Genomic DNA, 19547 nt, shown 5'->3' with positions numbered 1-19547 from the left:
TTGATGCTCCCACCGAAAAGAGAAAGTGGACGAAGCGCGTTCAACGAGCTTCGCGTGCGAGGTTGCTGATTTGAGTGACCCCGTCGTTCGTAGCGACAGCGCGACGCATCGGCGGTAAACTTGGCTCTGCATGGCGACGCACTCCATAAACCAGTATTTGAGCTCTTTCCGCTCGTCGTCGGGAACGCACTCGATCTCTTTCTGTTTTGCCACAGGCCGAAATGCCCGAAATCTGGAAAATTGAGCCGCCCAAAAGGGTTGTTAGAGTGTGTCCATCTTGCTTCTGTGAAAAAAAAAGGGAATGTTGCTCCACATTTCGCCTTTTAGGTGCGTGCGCGCGGACCCTTGATGATCGATCTTGTCTTCTCACTTCGACCAACCACGACTTTGTCGACCTGCATCTTCAACATCAGCATCTCGTAGATAATTGCAGCATACAACTCATCGTATCCTCTTGACTACGGTATCATCCAAAAGCAAAGAGATCACCGTCCATCAGTAGAGCACCAACATGTTGATCAAAGTCAAGACGCTCACCGGCAAGGGTAAGCTTCGTCCCACCTTGCGCAGTAGATGCATCAGACCGCACATGCTAACGCTTCCACTACCTGCACAATTGTTCGACGCCTTCGATACTTGACACCATCTCGGAATGTGCACTCCGACAACAGAGATCGAGCTGGACATCGAGCAGACAGACAAGATCCAACGCATCAAGGAGCGAGTCGAAGAGAAGGAGGGCATTCCACCAGCCCAACAACGCCTCATCTTTGGCGGTAAACAAATGTACGTCTCATCATCGGCTCAACTGTCATCCAACTTCACACTCTCGATGCCTTTACTGACCCTACTCCGCATCGATACCGTCACGGGACGAGATAACAGGCACGATGAAAAGACGGCCAAGGACTTTGGTGTCGAAGGCGGAAGCGTCCTGCACGTAAGTCATCAACTCAACGACTCAACCAGTCTGATATAGTTGGAGCAAAGAATGGTGTACGCTGACCAAGTTTATCAATGTGAATGTCACAGTTGGTGCTTGCTCTTCGAGGTGGTATGCTATAGATCGCTCAGTCGGCAGGGTTTTGTAAGATAGCTAGGTACTTGTACAGCTCGAATCAAGTCGACTTTTCCGAAAGGCAAGCTTGGCGAGGAATGCGACTTTGCGGCTCAGGTACGGCGAGTTCCGACGAGAGAAGGCGGCTGCAGCGCCGAGGGTTGCGGTTGCGGATGAGCCGACGTCAGCTGATCAGATACCCCCCACCACACAGCTCAGCACAGCTCAGCACATCAACCCTACCAAGGCGCCAGCGATCGAAGAGTCAAGCAAGACATTCGCATTTCTAGAGGCGTCGAAGATCATGCTCCACCTCAACTGCACTCGTTCAGATAATGCTCTCCCGCTCTGCCAATGCGACCGCACCCTTTCCAGCGCCCAACTTCTTCAAGTGCTCCACCAACTGATCCAACCTGACCGCCTCACCCTGACCCTGACCCTCGTCCGAATCCTTGCCCTTCTGCTGCTTGACCCTCACCTCTCTCGACTCGGCGTTCCACTCGTTGGGTGCGAGAATAACAGCGAATGGGATCGCCTCCTTATCCACCACGCCAAACTGTTGGGGAAGCTTAGGCTTGGCCTTGTGCATGAACTCGGCCTTGATACCTGCATCCCAGAGCATCTTGGCTACCTGCATGCGTTCCTTGAGCAAGCCTTCACCGCCGATGGACATGACGTACACCTCGACCTCTTTCGAGCGGATGGTGGAGCGTTGGCCCTGGGCTTCCTTCTCTTTGAGACGCTGCGTCATGATGGCGAACACGCGCTCTACGCCGATCGAGACGCCGACGCATGGAACGGCATCGGGCTTCTTAGATCCGGAGAACATTCCTACGAGGTTGTCGTATCGTCCACCAGCTGCGATGGATCCAACACCCACGGAGGATTCGTCGACCTCCTCCTCTCCATCGGCTCCTTTCTTCTTGGGCTTCTTCTTCTTGTCCGTGGCAGCCGCTTGGTCGCCGTTGAATCCAGGAGGAGCAGAAGCCGCCGTGACAGCTTCGTAGATCAACCCGGTGTAGTAGTCCAATCCTCTCGCCAGACTGAGATCGAAGCTCATACGGTCGGAGATGCCGTACACGTCGAGATAGTCGAAGAGCAACTCCATATCCTTGACACCCTGCGACGCCACCGGGTGAGCCATCATGACCTCGTCCGCCTTCAACTTGGCCAACAGATCCTTGCCGCCCTTGAGCTTGACATACTCTCCGATCTTGTCAGCGATGTCTGCAGCCAGGCCCTTGTCCTCGACCATCTCTCTCTTCACCTCAGCCCAGGGACTCTTGTCGAGCTTGTCGACGGCGGAGCTGATGGTGCGGATCTTGTCGGAGGGCACACCGCAGATGTCAAAGAGGCCGTCCAGGATCTTTCTGTGGTTGAGTTTGACGGTGAAACCTTCCATGCCGAGAGCGCTGAGCGTCTCTACAAGGATGCAGAGCACTTCGGAATCGGGGACCATGGGATCGTAGACGCCGGCGATGTCGAAATCGCACTGGTAAAACTCCCTGAATCGACCTTTGGACATGGCAGGCTGGTCGCGGCGGTACACCTTTGCGATGTGGTAGCGTTTGACGTTTCCGTACTCGGCCTGGTTCATGGCGACGAACCTGGCGAAGGGGACGGTAAGATCGTATCGTAGCGAGCAGAGCTCTCCACCTTGATCTTGCAGGTCGTAGATGAGCTTGGAGTCTTCACCATACTTGCCAGAGAGGATCTCTTTGAGCTCAAAGACGGGCGTGTCGATGGTGACGGCACCGTGGGCGGAAAACACCTGTTCGATAGTGGTAAAGATGCGCTTGCGGAGCGACATGGCAAGCGGTTCCCAGTCGCGTGTACCCTTGGGAGTCTTGAGGGTGAACTTGACCTCCTGCTTGGAAGAGCCTGCTTTGGACGAGCCGAGACCCATGGCAGCGAGCTGGGCTTCGAGCTTCTTGAGCTTGCCGATCTCGGCTTTCAGCGTCGACTGCTCGGTGTTAGCAGCTCGGAGCTGCTGGACCTTTTCATCCTGCTCGGCGCGAGCCGCCTGAAGCTCGGCAATCTTTGCCTGATCGGCGTCAGCGGAGGACATTTTGAACAGGTTTGTACGACTTGTATGGAAGGGTCTGACAAGCTGCGGCGATGTAGATGGCGTGCTGAACGGACACCGAAGCTGCGGATAGCTTGAGGGTGCTGAAAGCGCGGATGCAAGGCAAGGTAGTCGACGAGTAGCTGGAAGGACGCAGGAGCGCAAGAATGACATCAATAGATGTTTGCGCGCGTTTCAGGTAGAGCCGCCGATGTGTGGGCAAGGCCGCGAATGGGATAAGTACGCTAGATAAGGTTGTGATGGTGGAAGGGATGGCGAATACGACAAGAAGAAACATCATATCGGAAAACATTTTTGGCGCACAACGAAACGTCAGAGGAGTCACTCTCGAATCTAACATCTTCACGCAACCGCCGACTTCCGAGGTCTGTGCTCGCAGTGCCAACGAATGACAGCTCCACCTCAACACCTTCGTCCCTCGACAGCAACCATCCCATCGCAGACTCTTGCACTCCATTCCACTCTGCGCATGCAATGTCGCAAATGCACAAAGCCGCCCCCCTGGCTAGCCTGCCTTCAATGTCAGCAGCTTCGCGCCATCAACTCGAACAATACCTCGCACGTCTTCCTTCCACCTCATCTACATCCAACAATGGCAGCACTTCTGCATCACCGAACCTAGACAACCTCGTCCAGCGCAGCGCCAGCCTCGCTTCACGTGTCGATGCGCTTCACGCTCAAATTGCTGATACCGACACCACCGCAAACTCCCGCAGCGATGACCCGCAGCTGTTCTGGAGTACATTGACCTTGCTCACAAATCTGCGCGAGGTAGCAGCTCAGCTGCAACGCTCTAGCTCTGCCGGAGATGGCAAGCCGAGAGAGTTGGCACTGGCTAGAACAAGGCAGGACATCGGCATTGTGGAGTCGCTGTTGAGGATGCTGAGTGTATCGAGCGACGCAGAGTCGGAGAGCACTTTCACGGCTGCAGTCGGTCCACAGCCCTCAACAGCAGCACCTTCCTCATACGACTCTGCGACACGGCAAGGGTACGAGTATTGGAAGCAACGTACACTCTCCGCCATCGACGACCAAGATGACCGTTCCTCCATCAATTCGGTTGACGGAGACGACGACGTCTCAGATGCGGAATCGATCCTCACAGATCCAGAGCTCCACTCTACATTAAAGCTAGGCGGCATCAAATCTCAGCCATCCACCACCGACCAAGAAGACTACTCAGAATACGATCGAGCCGTGCGCTCCTCTTCCTCTTCCACCCAACCCCCCTCATCCCTCACCACCACCGCCCCTACCACCTCTGCACCAGCCACAACCTCCGCCAGCGAAACAATCCTGCAATCGGACCGCGCGACCCACGAAGCCCTCTCCTCCGAACTCCTGCGCATGGCCTCGGTGCTCAAATCCAACTCGCTCGCCTTCGCAGACTCGCTCGAACGCGACCGCCTCCTCCTCGAAAAGGCAGGCACCGATCTCGGCCACAACCTCGACCTCATGACCCGCACACGCGGAAGACTCGGAGTCTACTCGAAGAAAGCCCGCAGCATGGGTTGGTTCATCCTCTCGGCCATCCTCGTCGTTATCGTCAGTTGGATGCTCATGTTCTTACTCATTCGATTGACCTAGTGGCTACAATGCCATGACTTTTCACATTGCTGCATCCTACTCCCGAGTCTTGGCCTCCTCATACGCATCTCTAACCTGCTTCGTCTTGCCCTTCTTCGCAGCAAGCCTCAGATACTTTTCGTCCTCGCCCTCATCCACCATCAACGGAGCCAATTTTTGCGGTGTGATCCACCCGTAGCTCGTCTGCTTGCCAAAGAACCTCACCGCCACCATGCGTCCGTCCTCAGGCTCGGTTCGAAGCATCTCTCCGGGAAGATCGGACCTGTCTCGGATGACGACCGCAGGAAAGTGTGGGAAAGTGTCCACCTTGGCCCATACCTTCGTACCGGCTGCTGGAGGGTTGGCCACAAAATCAACGGCTGCTTTGGTCGGCGACCCTTTCGACGCTGTACGTTGTCGCTTTGAAGCAGGAGGAGAAGCCGCGAGATCCGCCGAGGCGGTACGTGTTCGAGCACTGCGTCGTGTCGATGAAGGTGTCTTCGTGTCGTCATCAACGTTGTCGTTGACACTTGCCTCGGCAGCGCTCGCCTCCCTCGCTCGCGACCGTTTCAGCCTGCTCGACTTTGCCGGCGATTCAGCAGCGACGTCCATTGCGCCTTCATCGTCCGTCGTGAGTGGAGAACTAGCCGCCGTGTTTGCATCTTGGCTAGCCCTCCTGTTTGGTTTGCGCGTGCTGCCCTTTGCCGTGGATGACGCCGGTGTTGAGCGATAGTCCGAAGAGAGCACGGTTCGCGACCTCGGCCGCTGCTGCGGCGTTGCCAGCTTAGACAGGTCAGCAGCACCAGTACCGGCCGACGGACCGGGTGACTCAGGCGCCGAGATCTTGCGAGGCCGCTGACCGATCATCTCTGGTCGCGCAGCGCTATTGCGATGACGCTTGGAACCCTCGGGAAGCACCCAGCCAGTGTTGAACAAGAGGAAAGAGTCGTGTGCACCCACGTCTTCCTTGACTTGCATGCCGTCTTGCGTTTTGCTGGACGTCTGCGAGGTCGACTTTTTCATCGGCTCTGCTCGTTCCGCTTCGGCCAGCGGCCGACGAGCCTCATCGGTCGGCGCTGTCTGTGCAGAACTTTGCGTGCTTCGGCGTCTGCTGCGTGCTGGAGTCGCAGGGGCAGCTTCCGCGGCTGCTTGCTGTTTGTTTGTGTCATCTGCTGTTGACGGTGCGGCAGCAGCTTCGACAGCGATGGACCGACGTGTGGTTCTCCTCTCGACGGGCTCCTTTGGCTGCGTTTCCGAAGGCTTGCGCTTGCGTGCTGTAGAGACAGGCCCTTTCTCGGCTGGTGCTGCTGCTGACGTCTTCACGGTCGAATGCTTGCTATTCGTTGTTGCTGTGGGGGAGACTGTTGCCGTATTGGTAATTGATGGCGGCGGCACGTACAACTGGCGAATAAAGTCTTCCATGAGGTTGGTCACAGGCGCAATGGGTACGCAGCGTTGTGTCGCTACCTGCCCTTCCTGTCCGTCTGCCTGAGCGTCCTCTTCTGCCTTGACATGCACAGTCGGAGGCAACGGATGTGTTCCGTAAGCCTGCTGTCTGAGATCCGTTTGCTCCGCATCCTCCATCAAGCGATAGTCTCGTAGAAGTGAGATCAGACTTGTTGGAGGCTCGAGTCCCAAAGCGAGCAGCTGTTGTCGAATGTCGGCATATGCTGTGTCTGCTGAAGTCGATTCGAGGGACGGATGCTCATCAGATCGCAGCTCTTGTGCCTGATGATTCGCCGCTGCCTCTGCCTGCGCCTTGGTCTGCTGGTGATGCACGAGATGAGACGTTTTGATTGCTGCCAACTCGTTGAAGACATCGGGTATCATCTTGAGGATCTTGGTGGCGGCTTTGTGATAGGGGGTATCTGCCTTGTTGTATGTCATGGCGTTGGTAGCAATCTTGAGGACGTCCTGGCGCATCTCGTCGACCGATTCGTACGTCTTTGTGGCAATCTTGTCCTTGATGGCGGTCCAGTCCATAGGCTCTTTGACAATGTCGTAGTAATCAGGCACGTCGATCCTGGAGACCGGCTGCGCAAAGAAGCCATAACGATCGACGGCTTCGAGCTTTGCGACGGCAGCGCGCAGGTCGGCATGGAAAGGAAACAAGACGGGCTCGACAAGCGAGTTGCGGATCTCTTGTGCTTGGCGCAACTTTTCCTTTTCGCGTTTACGGACCTGTTCAACCAGCATGCGCACACGTTCGAGGTCTCCACGGATGCTGCGGAGGAAGTGAAGCTTCTTGCCCTTTTGCGCGTCGGTTTGCTCCTTGTTCTGTGTGGAGGCGGTCCAAGGCTCAAGGTGTAGACGCTTGAGAAGAGGGGCACCCCGACGGGCCTCGCGCTTGAGCGACCAGTAGCGAGCGATAATTTGAACGGCGGTGGCCTTCTTGCGAAGATGAACCTTGGTGATGTACTCGAGCACGCGGTTGGCAATGTAGGCAGGGACGAGTGGAGGCCCCGCTTTGAAACTTTTCTTATACGCACGAGCCGACTTGGACGTGCTGCGGGCATCGTTGGTAGCTGATGCGCTGTCATGGCTGCCGACAAGGGAGCTTCGACGACTGACGGATATCAGTGGCGCTCCCACGCCAAACTCGACCGAGAGCTCGCGGGTGCGGGAGGAGACGAAAGGCGACGTACGATAGGAGGTCTCGGAACGATCGTCGTCCGCAGCAGCTTGGCGGCCGAAGTCGATCTTGAACTGATGCCTCATGTTCGGAGGCATGTGCCGATGGCAACAGGCGCGCAGCACCTCGGAGCCTTCGTCGTCGCTGTTGTCGGAGTCGTCGTAGAGGTGATGCGAGACGCGCGTGCGTTCTGTGCGGAAGAGAAGGCCGGCCTTGCGAGCGCAGGTGACGTGAAACGCCGTGAAGCAGGAACGATTGTCGCATTGTATACAGGCACCCATCTTGTACCTACACAGGTAACACTGAAGCTTCCACCTTGCCTTTGGAATGCGTTCGACGCTATCGATAGGCTCCATGTAGACAGGATTGCTTACGCCGGTTTCAGGGATCCACATTGCACATAGAAGGTGAGCCCATTTGCCGGTGGTGGTCTGTTTGAAAGCACCTCCTTCGTGAGGGCAGAGGATGCACGAGACAGCACGGTCGGGCGAGACGGTGCATTTGCGACAGAGCCACTGACCCTCAGGGATGTATGGGATTCCGTAGCAGTCCTGATGCACGGCGAGATTGCAACCGTCGCAAAAGACAATGGCGTTCGAGTTCTCACACTCACCATCGTCGCAGATGGCGCACTTGCTGTCTTCGCCACCGTCAGAGTCGGCGTCTTGGGCATCTGCACCGTCTCCTGTAAGGTCGGCCGCTGCGCCATGGCGTGCTTTTGGCGGAACGCGCTTCATGAGATCGAACCATTCCTTTTCGAGCTGGTCGAGGATGATCTCAAAGACCTCGTACGATATGGTATCGAGACCGTCTTTGCGCCTGTCATGATTGAGCGCATCGAGCCACTCTTGGTCCTGCTCGTCCATGTCATATTCGACCTGGCGCTTGAGGTCGCCCTCGATGGGTTCGAGATAGCGAATGTAGTGGTGTGGCTTTTCGTAGTCGGAGCCATCGTTGAAGCCGAACGGTAGAGTATGTACGTCGATGATTCCAGGCGGTATGTGAAAGATGAGCGCCTCGTCTGGCGGTACTTTGCGGAAGCTGACCTTGGGAAGTGACGAGGCCAAGGGTATGTTGTTTGGCTTGGAAGGTATGCCGGGCATGACGGCGAGGCTACGGCTGCTCGCTCGCTTTCTGGCTTGCTAGTCTGCTATAGGACCTGGATGATACACCATGGCTTCGACAGGGGATATCTCCACGGTGACTGGTGAGTGACGTTGCAGTTTTGGTGTATGGTGGGCATCCAGAAGGTTCAAGGTGGTCAATGCTCGCGTGCTGATATTTCCCTCTTGCAACTCAGCAAAATTCACTCCGCCTTCTGCTGCCAACAAAATTAGCCGACAGAAGAGCAGAGTCACTTTTTTGTTGCGCGTCACACGCTTGTCGCGTTCAATGGCTCAGTTTGGCCTGTCGGTCTAGAGATGTTAGACTTTGTTTCCCTATACTCTCATTCTTCGGGATTCGGCTTCTTCTCGGAGCCTTTTCTTTGTTTCGGCAACGAGCGAGTCTTGTTACCTCATTGCTTGCTTTCGCTCGCCACCAGCTCGTACTATTCGCTACCATCACCAATCCGTTGCCGTGTCCGCAAAGCGTTTCTCGCAAAGATGCTGTCTTTCCCGCTCCTCAGCGCCGCTTCTGGCTCGCGCGCACCTGCATCGGCACGTTTCAACTCGACGCAAGCCGGTAGCGGCCCCAACGCATCCTACGGCTCGGCGACACAATCCACTGTTCCCCCTCGATCCACACATGCTACCTACCACCCTGACGGATACGGTATCTCGGAAGGTCTCAAACGCGCAAGAAAGCCGTATCGCATGCGCAACCTCATCACCGGCTCGTTGATCATGGGTTTCGCCACCAGTGTCTATTTCTACTCGATCTCAAAGGTTCGTACTCTCGTCACATTGCTTTTCAACATCACGCTGTGTACTGACTTCGCTTGCATGGTCATTCGCTACTTTCTTCGTACATTCAGGTCAAGCAAGACGACTTTTCGGATCTGGCTGAAATCAGGGCACCTTCTGCCGGCGAGTCGACACCCATCACTACCGAGGCGGATCACAAACACAAAGTATGATCCACTGTCACGCGTACACCGTAATCAAAGCATCTTGACGTACATCATTAGTCTCAGGCCGAAAAGGGTCTGGACTCGATCTTCTCGATCACTGGCGCCGAAATTGACTTTCTAGATCCTCGTCATTCCACGCAGCTGCTCCCACTGGCTTCGGTGGGTGGCATTTCGCTGACTCTCCACCGAGAGCCACGTTTGAGAAGCAGTCGTGTACTGAAGTTGTATGGCCATCGACAAGGCCTTTTTGACAAGGGTTTGGTGCATACCTTCTTCACGCACTCTGACACCCTGCCTGACCGTCTCCAAGACCGCTTCGCTGGGCAGATGCGGGTCCTTCTTGAGTACGTCCGCCATACCTTCATAGAAGGAGGCCGGAGGATGCATCAGGTTGTGCATCAGCGGATGCGCATCTAGGACCGACATAGCTTTAGTCAGGTTTTCGTGATCAAACGAGTCGAAGGTTGCTGGCCAGGTGGTACCGCTCGAAACCAGTTGCATTGCCAGGAAGGTGTGGAAAGCTACCTCGAGGACCTTTTTGACCTGCTCTTGTTGGTGCGGGTAGAAGCCCAGTCGCTTGATGAGAGCATCGAGCTGATCAAGCGGATCGCCCTCGACCTGCATGCCGATAGCCAGCTAGAAGACAGACACGACGTTGCCGCAAAAGAATCCGTATCCGTAAGGCCATGTCTGCTGCAAGAACTTGTAGTCCGGGTGCTCGACGGTCCGCACCAGTTCCGCATGTGGCATGTCGCGGAGAGGCCCGACGTCGGCTCCTTGCGCCATTCTTCCGGCGTACGTCTTTGCGAGCTCGTAAAGTTGAGCCTCGGTGAGACCTTCTCCCATCCTGCCGGTGTATCTGGCGTCAGGGACCGAAGACATCTTTGATGCTGATTGCGACGACGAGAAAAGGTGTTTGATCGCTGGAATGTGCGAATTTGGAAGCGAACGCTGAGAAGGAAGATGATGAGGATGGAACGAGGTCTCGAAGCGATGTACGAAGAAGGTAGGTCTGTATATATGCTGCGGGATGGGGATGGTGGTATGGAGGAAAGCCGGTACAACTGGGCGTGTGGGAGGGAGGAGAATATATAGAAGACTGCGGAAGCGGATGGCGAGCTGAGCTTTGGCGACTGGTCTCTAGCAGCTCGCGAGCGGATTCCATTGGGTGTGCGCAAGGAGAGAGGTGATAAACAAGACTGCGGATGCGGAAGGCGAGCTGAGCCTAGGCGACTGGTCTTCAGCAGCGCACAAAGGTCGAGGGAGGAAAGCCAAGCGCAGGACGCGTGTCGACGGGCAGAATTCACACGCTCTTGGTCTTGTTGCAACACGTACTTCATCTCGCTGTCAACCTTGTCGATGCTGCATGGCTAAACCCTAAAGCTCTGGATGTCGAAATTGAGTGGAGTAGAAGCTCGTGTATGAGATCCTTAACAGCCGCTGAGGTTCCGCACTAACACATTTTCTAATTCCAAGGGTCATCTCTATCTGCTGATTCGACACATACATCTACTCCCTCTCATGCTTTCTATGCTTTCACCTCTGCTGCCGTAGCCAGTCTGGCCCAACGCCCAGTTTCGAGCAGAACGATCAAGGCGAACGATGTCAAAAAACGCAAGGAAAAGATGAACGGCTCTTCACGAAATGCATCGACCTTGCTTCCTCTCGACAGTTGAAGCTGGCATTCCCTGAGATAGATCGCCTTTGAAGCACCCCTAAGCTGTGACTATCGGAGAGGCAAAACGAGGTTTCAAAGCTCACAGAAATGTCGACCAAGAACAATGATCGAGTAAGAGGCACGCTTTGAGCTCAGAGGATGCCGGCGGATCAGACACACAAGCACATCCAGGAATTGTAGGTCAAGAACAAGTCCGTCAGGCATCAATTTTGATCATGAGAAGGAATCGTAACCCGTTACAAGACGCATGAGAGAGAAAGAATACAGAGGAAGACAACGATGCGAGATCACACCGTGCTTGTGGTATACGTCGACGAAAGACAAGACAGTCTAGGAGATGAAGGCCCAGACCTTGCCGCCGATGGTGGTAGGCTTCTCCTCGGGCACTTCAGCCTCGAGGATCTCGCGAAGACCGGTGGTGAGGTCGACCTCGCTGGATGGGATGTGAGCACCGTTGTTGCGGTTGAAGTACCAGTTTCCACCGTAGAGGACCAAGAAGAGAGGAATGGGGATGTAGTTGGTAACAAAGTCACTGACGGACCAGTTGCCGTTGAGGAACACCGACCATCCGCTGAACAGCATGACGATGAAGGTAGTGCACACCGTCCACCAGCCGCAGAAGGGCTGCAGAGCTGCGCGGTAAGGCAGAACGTCGCGGGACATGCCTTGAGCCTTCATAGCCTTGTTGAAGCGGAGGTACATAACACCGATGCAGAACCAGGTCACCATACCAGCAATCGAGGTCATGTTTGCGAAGTAACCGAAAACGGTGCTGGCACCATCGCGGACCGACATGTACGAGAGGAAGGAGAAGGCAATCGAGACGGCAACCGCGACGTAAGGGAGACCTCGCTTGGTGGTACGAGCGAAGATTCGGGGCGCGGAACCGCCAATAGCAAGCGAGTAGAGGGCTCGGCTTGAAGTGAAGAGGTCCGACGATGCGGCGGACACAGCAGAAGTGACCAAAGCAGCGTTGACAATGCTTGGGAGGACCTTGATGCCGGCGTTGTTGATAGCTACGACGAATGGGGAGCGGGCGGCGGTCTTCTTGCCGGCGGTGAGCTCGGGAGCGGTCGACGAGCAGACAAGTCCGATCATGAAAGTGCCGATGAAGTAGAAGAGGCAGATACGGATCCAGACCTTGCGAATGGCGCTGGGGACGGACTTGCGAGGGTTCTTGGCTTCAGCAGAGGCGATGGCGACGATCTCTGTTCCGATGAAGGAGAAAGCAGCGTTGATGAGGACCGAGAAGAAGCCAAGGAACTGTCCGAGAGAGCCCTGGATGCCGTGGTACTGCTTGAAGGGGCCGGGGTTCTTCCAGTAGCGGAAGCCGAGACGGCCCTGCTTGCCGACACCAAGGTCGATGCAGACGGAAAGGATAATGAGGCCGACGATGGTGATGATCTTGATCGAGGCGAACCAGAACTCAGCCTCACCGTAAGCACGAGTGCCGAGCAAGTTGATAGCGACGACGACAACGAGGAAGACCGAGATCCAGATAGCAGGGTTGGCATCGGACCAGTAAGACATGAGGACGGCAGCGGCAGACAATTCGGCGGGGAGAACGATGACCCAGTTGTACCAGTAGTTCCAACCCATGGCGAAGGCGAGAGGCTTGCCGACGAAACGCTCGGCGAGCTTGATGTGACCACCAGGAACGGGAAGGTAAGAGATCATCTCACCGAGACACATCATCATGGCGTAGCAGACGGAACCCATGAGCAGGTAGCCGAGCCACAGACCGAGGGGGCCGGCGTTGTGAAGGGAGGAAGCGGTACCGAGGAAAAGACCTGTCCCGATGACACCGCCGATGGAAATCATGGCCATGTGGCGGGGAAGGAGGGCGTGCTTGAGCTCTTCGCCCTTGCGCTGGTCAAAGGCGTTGGTGTCGGTGGCACCGACACCATCCTCAAGGGTGGCGACGACATCGCCGCCCTTGAAGGAGCCAGACTTTTCCTTCTCTTGCTGAGGGGAGTAGGACATTGTGTGTGTAGGAGTGAAAGGGATGGAAGAAGGATGAAGATACGGGATAGGATGATGGGATTCGTTGACCTTTATACCTTCACACCAGAGGGGGAGCGGGTGGCATGGATAGGCGTCGTGGCTTCAGGAACGGGCGTGCTGGTAGGCAAGCGGCACGAGGCGAGAGGACGGGTCGAGAACGCGAGGGGAGTGGACCAGAGCTCAGACGTCTTGCTAGTGGCGACGCATCGTCAGCCAATGAGAAACGAATGTTGGGTCCGCAATCAGCAAATGACACGAGCGAATGTGGGGTCACGCAGCAAGCCTTATCGAGCAGGAGAGGTGGATAGCAGCAGACGAGTTGCCTATCTTCCGAAACAGACGGGGATCCACAGGACAGTGCAAGGTGGGTCTGGACACGATAGGAATCAATGGAGGCGAGAGAAGCAGCATGTGGGCGATAGGCGAGACAGCAGCAGTGATACGAGCGCGAGAAGAGCGCAGCTGTGGGCGTCAGGGCGAATCGCTTGCATGTTGTACCGACGCACAGCTGTGGTATCATGGGCCCACAGTATCATCTGCAGTCGAGCTGCATGTTCCAGTAGGGGCTTCCGAAAGGAAACTCGACGGCAAGAAGCGGCGGTACACGGCGGCCAGACCTCAGGAATACTGCTGAATTTGACAAGTTCGCGTGGGCCTCGCGTGCCACACGCCTGTGTGTTCCTTCTTTCCTTGCCGTGATTCGAATTCGTGGTTTGCAGCGGAGGCGGCGGAGCAGTGTCTGGGCCGTGACACCGGGCCTTTCTTTTTTTTTTTGCGAAGGAAAAACTCGAACCGCAGGTCTGGCGCGGTCGCGTGGTTCCGAGACTGTTCAAGTGCCTCAAAAGACCGGCGTCAGAAATCGCTTCCGTAGGAAAGGGCAAGTCTCCACCGCGAAGACTTACCGTCGGAGTCTAGATTCCGGGTCAGAGGTCGAGGCAACGCAAGAAAACGGCGAATGCCCCGCCAATCAGGTGCGATGCCTCCCTCCGTTCCCGGTCTACTTTCCACCCCTCACTCTTTCGTGCCATTGTCGGTGTCTCTCATCCTCAATGTCATTGGTTCTTTCTGACGCCATTTGAGTCGGTGTGAGACGCAGCGGAGACGCTGATGTGCATGCGTTCGATCTCATTTGCGGAGCGCGGCTGGCATACTGTATTGTGACGAAGAGGATGTGAGCAGATACGGTCGCAGAGAATCGGCCTCGATCGAGTCGAACCTTTCCTCCAACGTTTCATCTGCATGCGCTCCTTTCTGAGCTCAGCAAATGTGCGGCTGAACCTCATTTGGAGCTTCGCATCGGTGGAGAAAGCGTTTGTACGTGAGTGCTGAAATGAAGTCCACGTTGAGCACATCAGTATCGCTTCCACCGACACATTCGGATTGATAGTGGCGTCGACGATATGCGCAGGAGAGGATTCGGTCGGCTTTCAAAGCATGTGATTGGTTGACCAAACAACACAAGAGAGGATCTCATTGGACGGTGAAGGACTTTCGTGCTCGGACCAAAAGCAAGATGGCAACGAACAATAAGCAGCGCTGTGTATCTGATCGCAGCGACTTGCAGCTCTGGCGGGCCGTTCTTGCAATCACAAATCAGCTCTCTTGAAGCTTCGTGATTGGACCAAGCCACACTGGGATCTGCCGCGAATCGTTCTGATAACATGCTCGCCGCTTTGCCTCTCTTTCACCGCTTATCGCGCTTCTTGTTCGGATGAGAGTCGGGCCGGTAGGACGTTTCCATTGTCTGACGAAGCTTATCGGAATGACCAATGGAGCAAACTCATCACACGACGATGGCAGAAACAGAGCCATCAGCGTCAACCAAGACAGAGCCTTCGCCGCTCTTTCTGTCACTAGGTGACACGGCTCAATTCGAAAGGTTCCGCCGGCGGCGTCTGAAATCCCAATTTAGCTAGTAGAATGGAATCCCGCCATCACTACGGGTCTTTTGCCCTAAGCGAGAGTGGGCCCGCGGGACACAACGGAAACAACCGAAGAAACCGATAACGCGACCACGCTCAGAGACTTCGCCGGTCATCGACTCTCAAACCTTTCCTGTAGACACCAAGCCGGAGTTCAGTGGCTCGCGCATCCCGACCTCAGGGCTAAGCGATTCATGACACTGCAACAGACGGGGCAGCATAATCTCGCTTCCATCGGTATTTGTGGCTTGCTCAACCACCTTTCCCGCTTTGAATTTCGTTTCCAAGCCCGACGACCGACAAAGCCATCATACCCTACCGATTTGGTTGGTGTTGCTTCCGCAAAAGCGTTTGTCAGATGACCATGATCGTGAGTCCCACTCGTTGCAGGGCAACGCACTGATTGGTTAACCCCACTTTTGCTTTCATTCGCTAGGATAACACCCACGTTCTGTCACAGATAGGACAGAGACGATCGCTCGTGCCGGATCGGATGCAGGTTCGCGACATCGACACCGGAGCTCGGTCTTGTAGCATCATCGCTGTTGGAACCTGGCGGAGACCCATTTGCATTCTTCTGATTGATCTCCGTGTCTTTTTCCGATTGATCGTCCCGCGTCTGACACAGACATCGTAGACGCTTCAGACTGTCGCTGAGGAGAGCTAGAGTCGGCTTGAATTCGTCAGGTGCTGTCAGTAGGTGCTTTGCGTCTTCGCTCTCGAAGGCATACAGATAGGCTTCATTTGGTGGGATTGGCAGAGACATCGAGTAGTCATTCCGTTATCTGAGCCAGGGTGTGTGGGCGAGTGGCGTGGCGAGGCGAGGCGGGGAGCCGTCAATTTTATGGAATTACTATCTGCGATCTTACAGCGCACTCTCAAATTCAAAAAGTTTTCGAAATGTTACGTCCAAAGGAGGTTGATCTGTCACCTGATCACATCACCTCGGCCGACCTTAATTTCTAAAAATGCTGTTAAGCTGCTACCGCGAATTCCTTCTTTTCGCCCAACTTTTTCGCTGCGACAAAGCTGGGAGCGTTGCAGCTGCAAGCCTTGCCGTACGTCGAACTTCACCTCGTCTCTTCTCCATCATCTTTCTCCGACCGATCAACCATCCCCCATCAACATCAAGATGCCCGCCGCCAACAAGCCCCAGGCCGTCAAGGCCACCGCCGCCAAGAAGGCCGCCCTCAAGGGTACCTCCGGTTCCAAGGTTCGCAAGATCCGCACCGACACCACCTTCCGTCGTCCCAAGACGCTCGACCTGGCCAAGAACCCCCGCTTCCCCCGTAAGAGCGTCCCCCACGCTCCTCGCATGGACGCCTTCCGCACCATCCTCTACCCTCTCAACACCGAGTCGGCCATGAAGAAGATCGAGGAGAACAACACGCTCGTCTTCATCGTTGACCGTGCTGCCAACAAGCGCCAGATCGAGGGTGCCCTCAAGAAGCTCTACGACGTCTCGGCTGCCAAGATCAACACTCTGATCCGCCCCGATGGCAAGAAGAAGGCTTTCGTTCGTTTGACCCCTGACCAGGATGCTCTTGACGTTTCGAACCGCATTGGCTTCATCTAAATGCATCGACAGGGTTCTCGACCTTCTACCGGTTGTCTTGCTTTCGGCTTGATCGCCTGTTCCAAAAGGGGTCTTCACTTGGACGACAGTCTCGATCGGCCCTTCTTTAGGCCGTTTCAACTTCGTCCGCTTGGCTCCATCTACCCGATCAACACGTCCCGTATTCGGGGGGCGTCTGTCATCCATCCATCCATCAACTCGTGTAATCCATACGCAATTACCTCCTCCTCCAAAACCCCATATATCCCAGCCATCCCATTGCGATGGTGTTGTTTTTTACTCCCATTCTTTCTTTTGACCCAAACGTCCACCAGAGCGTCTGTTCAAGTCTCGAATTAGGCTTTGGGTCAAGCCATCTCCCCTTCCGTCTTCCTTCCCCTCTATTCGCTTTTCGATCTTCGGTCGGTTTGCACTTTTTCCGGGTGCTGTTCTGCGTTGTTCTGTTTTGATGGTCGTTGGAGTTCGTCGTCGTCATCGACATCGAACCACAACCATCATTCAACAACGTCAAGAGCAGGACAACAAGGGATCAGCGGAACCCGACTTCGAAAAGCTTACTGGGGATGGACGCAGCGGGGTGATGGTTCAGACACACGTCTGCGTGCCACACACACACTCTCTGGTTGACCGTTCGCGCTTGTGCCTTCCTCTCGTGAGATTGAGTTGAGTCCCTACTCTTTGAGTCTTCACACGATCTGGGAAAGCTTCCACTCTCGTCACCGCGAGTAGAAGATCGCCCCTCCTCCCCAACCCGTTTCTGAGTCTTGTGCTTTCCTTGCAATTCATATTTTCGTCAAATCGAATTCTTCAGTTTTGTGTCGTTCGTGTGTTGATTGCTCTCTGATTTGTTGATTCCGTTGGTAAAGTGTTCGAAATAATGAATCTTAACGGAAAGTCGAGGAGGTATGCTGTGAGTTACTTGTACACATGACGGTGACGGTGCTAGTGATACATGAATTGAAATGCTTGTTGTGTCAAAGGGTCGTATATTCCAGTCTTGTCGACGCTTCGTTTGCTACATTTGGCGGATCATTCCGTCGCCGCAGACTACGGGAATCGAAACTGGTAGACCCATGGGCCCACCGCGACGTACAGGTCGTTCCACTGCGATTTCGGTGGCCAAGATCGGTGACCTTGTCCTTGAACTATCGCTTCGGCCTCGTACGGGTCGATTCCTTCAAAGACATATCGTGGATGCCAGCGCAGCACGGTCGGGTCCTGCGCAAAGATGACGGTGCTCAGCGTCGAGCCCCTCCTAATCCCTGTGTCGCCATTAGAAGCAGGATGTGCGTTGATGAAAGCTTCGTCTTCGGACTCGTCGTACAAAGACTGATTGACTAGTGACTGGCCCTCTCGGAACCTTTGAGGAGGGTGATAGACTGGAGGCAGGAACGTTGCCGTTGTGCCCAGGGGCAGAGGCGAGTCGATCGACCACACACGAACTCGACGATCGAGTCCGGCCAATGCAAACATCCGCGATCTCTTGTCGATCGTAATGGCAAGTTTGTATTGATACGAATTGACGTGTCCTTTGTATCGCTGCCGGGTCTCACCCGTGGCCATGTCGACGAGCTGAACGACCCCATTGATGCGTACGATGAGCAGTTCAGTGGGCGAAACGACGGCCAAGTTTGTCACGGAGCCCTCGGCGTCGACTGGCATCACATGTTGCGGTGGCTCAATCGCTGAGCTGCTGGTAGGACGTCGCCAGACCATGACCAGGCCACACCGAGTGCCGCAGTAGAGTGATTCGCCGCTGAGATCGAATGCGAGCGCCATGACATCGCTGGCGGACGAGATTGTGGCTGAAGCAGCCAGCGAGGGGTCTAGCCCTGCAATCGGCAAGTGGTAGGTGAGGATTTTGACTTTCTTACCCATCGACAGGGCGTACAAGACTGCACCTCTTCCTCCTCGCGTTCGGGGCTGCGCAGTATGCGATCCATTGCTCGCCGGTCGCGCGTTGCGGGGAACATCGAAGACCTCGGCAAATGCCCATGCTTGCTGACCGCAACTGCGGATGGGTGCATCATGCTTCAAAAATTGCGAGGTTGAATATTCTGACAAATACGACGGCTGTGTTCCTGTAGCACGCGGAGACATCATCTTGACAAAGATGCCGCTCTGCTGGCCTTCCGAGTCAAAGCAGCCGTACCAAAGCAGGTCGGAGCTTTTCCACATGAAAGAAGGCCTCTGCCCACCGCAAATGTAGCGCGTGTCGCATAAGACTCGAAAGTCGGCATGTGTCGGATAGCTCCTGGTTATCCATCCATTGCCGAGTATGACAAGAGAGTAGGCGTCTGGATCGCTCAGGAGATCGACGACCTCGGTCGAGTGCGGAAAGGCACGGAAGGGCCTTCTGGCGGTGCACAGCGCGAGATGGGAGTAGGCGGCCTGGATGCGAGGTTGCTCGCTGATTTGTCGGGCATGCAGTGGCAGCCTGCCGTGTTGCCGGAGCGTGACAGGGTCGACGGTGACCTCTTGAAAAGCGCTCTTGTGATTGGAAAGCTTTTGAGCGGAGGTTCGGACGTCGATGGCGGGAAAATGTGTCTCCGAAAAGAGATTGCCCTCGTGCGGTGGTACCTCTCGCTGCTTGCCCTTCCGCGAACGCTTAGTTGTCGATCCCGAAGCCGTGTCGCTATCGAAAGATTTCGATTGCATCTGACCCGGCAGGATCTTGAAGAACCGTTTCTTGTCTGGATCCCACCGATGACCGGGCATCTGAAAGGGAGGCTCGGCCATGGTGGGATCCGCATCGAATATCTTACATGCCAGACAAAGAGACTAACGGTGTCGTGAAGGAGGCAATGAGGGACGAAGGGAAGATGGATGAAAAGAGCGGAGAGCGCTCAGTCAAGAGTTGGGACACTTTGTGACTTTACGAAGTGAAGTGTGAGCTAGAGCACATTTCTGTCACTTTTTTTTTCCGGCGTGTGGAGGCGTAGTGGATTTTTCCGT

At 55.3% G+C, this 19547-nt stretch overlaps 11 protein-coding genes across 11 annotated transcripts; 5 read left to right on the top strand and 6 right to left on the bottom strand.

The window, feature by feature from the left end:
• Positions 1–511: 511 nt before the first annotated feature.
• PHSY_001784 (polyubiquitin) lies at positions 512–979 on the top strand (the record flags this gene model as incomplete). The annotated part of the gene is made up of 2 exons (XM_012332410.1): positions 512–545; positions 672–979. 2 exons carry the CDS (start codon positions 512–514, stop codon positions 977–979), a joined length of 342 nt encoding a protein of 113 aa, XP_012187800.1.
• Positions 980–1385: 406 nt separating this feature from the next.
• On the bottom strand, positions 1386–3296 carry PHSY_001783 (hypothetical protein; the record flags this gene model as incomplete). The annotated part of the gene is made up of 1 exon (XM_012332409.1): positions 1386–3296. One exon carries the CDS (start codon positions 3294–3296, stop codon positions 1386–1388), a length of 1911 nt encoding a protein of 636 aa, XP_012187799.1.
• Positions 3297–3662: 366 nt separating this feature from the next.
• Positions 3663–4730, top strand: PHSY_001782 (hypothetical protein; the record flags this gene model as incomplete). Its single annotated transcript, XM_012332408.1, has 1 exon — positions 3663–4730. One exon carries the CDS (start codon positions 3663–3665, stop codon positions 4728–4730), a length of 1068 nt encoding a protein of 355 aa, XP_012187798.1.
• Positions 4731–4766: 36 nt separating this feature from the next.
• PHSY_001781 (hypothetical protein) lies at positions 4767–8444 on the bottom strand (the record flags this gene model as incomplete). The annotated part of the gene is made up of 1 exon (XM_012332407.1): positions 4767–8444. One exon carries the CDS (start codon positions 8442–8444, stop codon positions 4767–4769), a length of 3678 nt encoding a protein of 1225 aa, XP_012187797.1.
• Positions 8445–8945: 501 nt separating this feature from the next.
• Positions 8946–9418, top strand: PHSY_001780 (mitochondrion protein; the record flags this gene model as incomplete). The annotated part of the gene is made up of 2 exons (XM_012332406.1): positions 8946–9227; positions 9317–9418. 2 exons carry the CDS (start codon positions 8946–8948, stop codon positions 9416–9418), a joined length of 384 nt encoding a protein of 127 aa, XP_012187796.1.
• A 111-nt stretch (positions 9419–9529) lies between these two features.
• Positions 9530–10294, bottom strand: PHSY_001779 (hypothetical protein; the record flags this gene model as incomplete). Its single annotated transcript, XM_012332405.1, has 2 exons — positions 9530–10048; positions 10145–10294. 2 exons carry the CDS (start codon positions 10292–10294, stop codon positions 9530–9532), a joined length of 669 nt encoding a protein of 222 aa, XP_012187795.1.
• Positions 10295–11420: 1126 nt separating this feature from the next.
• On the bottom strand, positions 11421–13073 carry PHSY_001778 (amino acid transporter; the record flags this gene model as incomplete). The annotated part of the gene is made up of 1 exon (XM_012332404.1): positions 11421–13073. The coding sequence occupies one exon, from the start codon at positions 13071–13073 to the stop codon at positions 11421–11423; it is 1653 nt and encodes a 550-aa protein (XP_012187794.1).
• A 51-nt stretch (positions 13074–13124) lies between these two features.
• On the top strand, positions 13125–13728 carry PHSY_001777 (phospholipid-transporting ATPase; the record flags this gene model as incomplete). The annotated part of the gene is made up of 2 exons (XM_012332403.1): positions 13125–13458; positions 13637–13728. 2 exons carry the CDS (start codon positions 13125–13127, stop codon positions 13726–13728), a joined length of 426 nt encoding a protein of 141 aa, XP_012187793.1.
• Positions 13729–15470: 1742 nt separating this feature from the next.
• PHSY_001776 (hypothetical protein) lies at positions 15471–15782 on the bottom strand (the record flags this gene model as incomplete). Its single annotated transcript, XM_012332402.1, has 1 exon — positions 15471–15782. The coding sequence occupies one exon, from the start codon at positions 15780–15782 to the stop codon at positions 15471–15473; it is 312 nt and encodes a 103-aa protein (XP_012187792.1).
• A 366-nt stretch (positions 15783–16148) lies between these two features.
• Positions 16149–16592, top strand: PHSY_001775 (60S ribosomal protein; the record flags this gene model as incomplete). The annotated part of the gene is made up of 1 exon (XM_012332401.1): positions 16149–16592. The coding sequence occupies one exon, from the start codon at positions 16149–16151 to the stop codon at positions 16590–16592; it is 444 nt and encodes a 147-aa protein (XP_012187791.1).
• A 1047-nt stretch (positions 16593–17639) lies between these two features.
• On the bottom strand, positions 17640–19331 carry PHSY_001774 (hypothetical protein; the record flags this gene model as incomplete). The annotated part of the gene is made up of 1 exon (XM_012332400.1): positions 17640–19331. One exon carries the CDS (start codon positions 19329–19331, stop codon positions 17640–17642), a length of 1692 nt encoding a protein of 563 aa, XP_012187790.1.
• Positions 19332–19547: the final 216 nt, after the last annotated feature.

This window comes from Pseudozyma hubeiensis (genome assembly GCF_000403515.1).
Source record: "Pseudozyma hubeiensis SY62 DNA, scaffold: PHS20, whole genome shotgun sequence".
Classification (NCBI taxonomy): Eukaryota; Fungi; Basidiomycota; class Ustilaginomycetes; order Ustilaginales; family Ustilaginaceae; genus Pseudozyma; species Pseudozyma hubeiensis.
The sequence above is the reverse complement of the archived record's forward strand: the minus strand, read 5'-3'. Positions and strand labels throughout refer to the sequence as shown.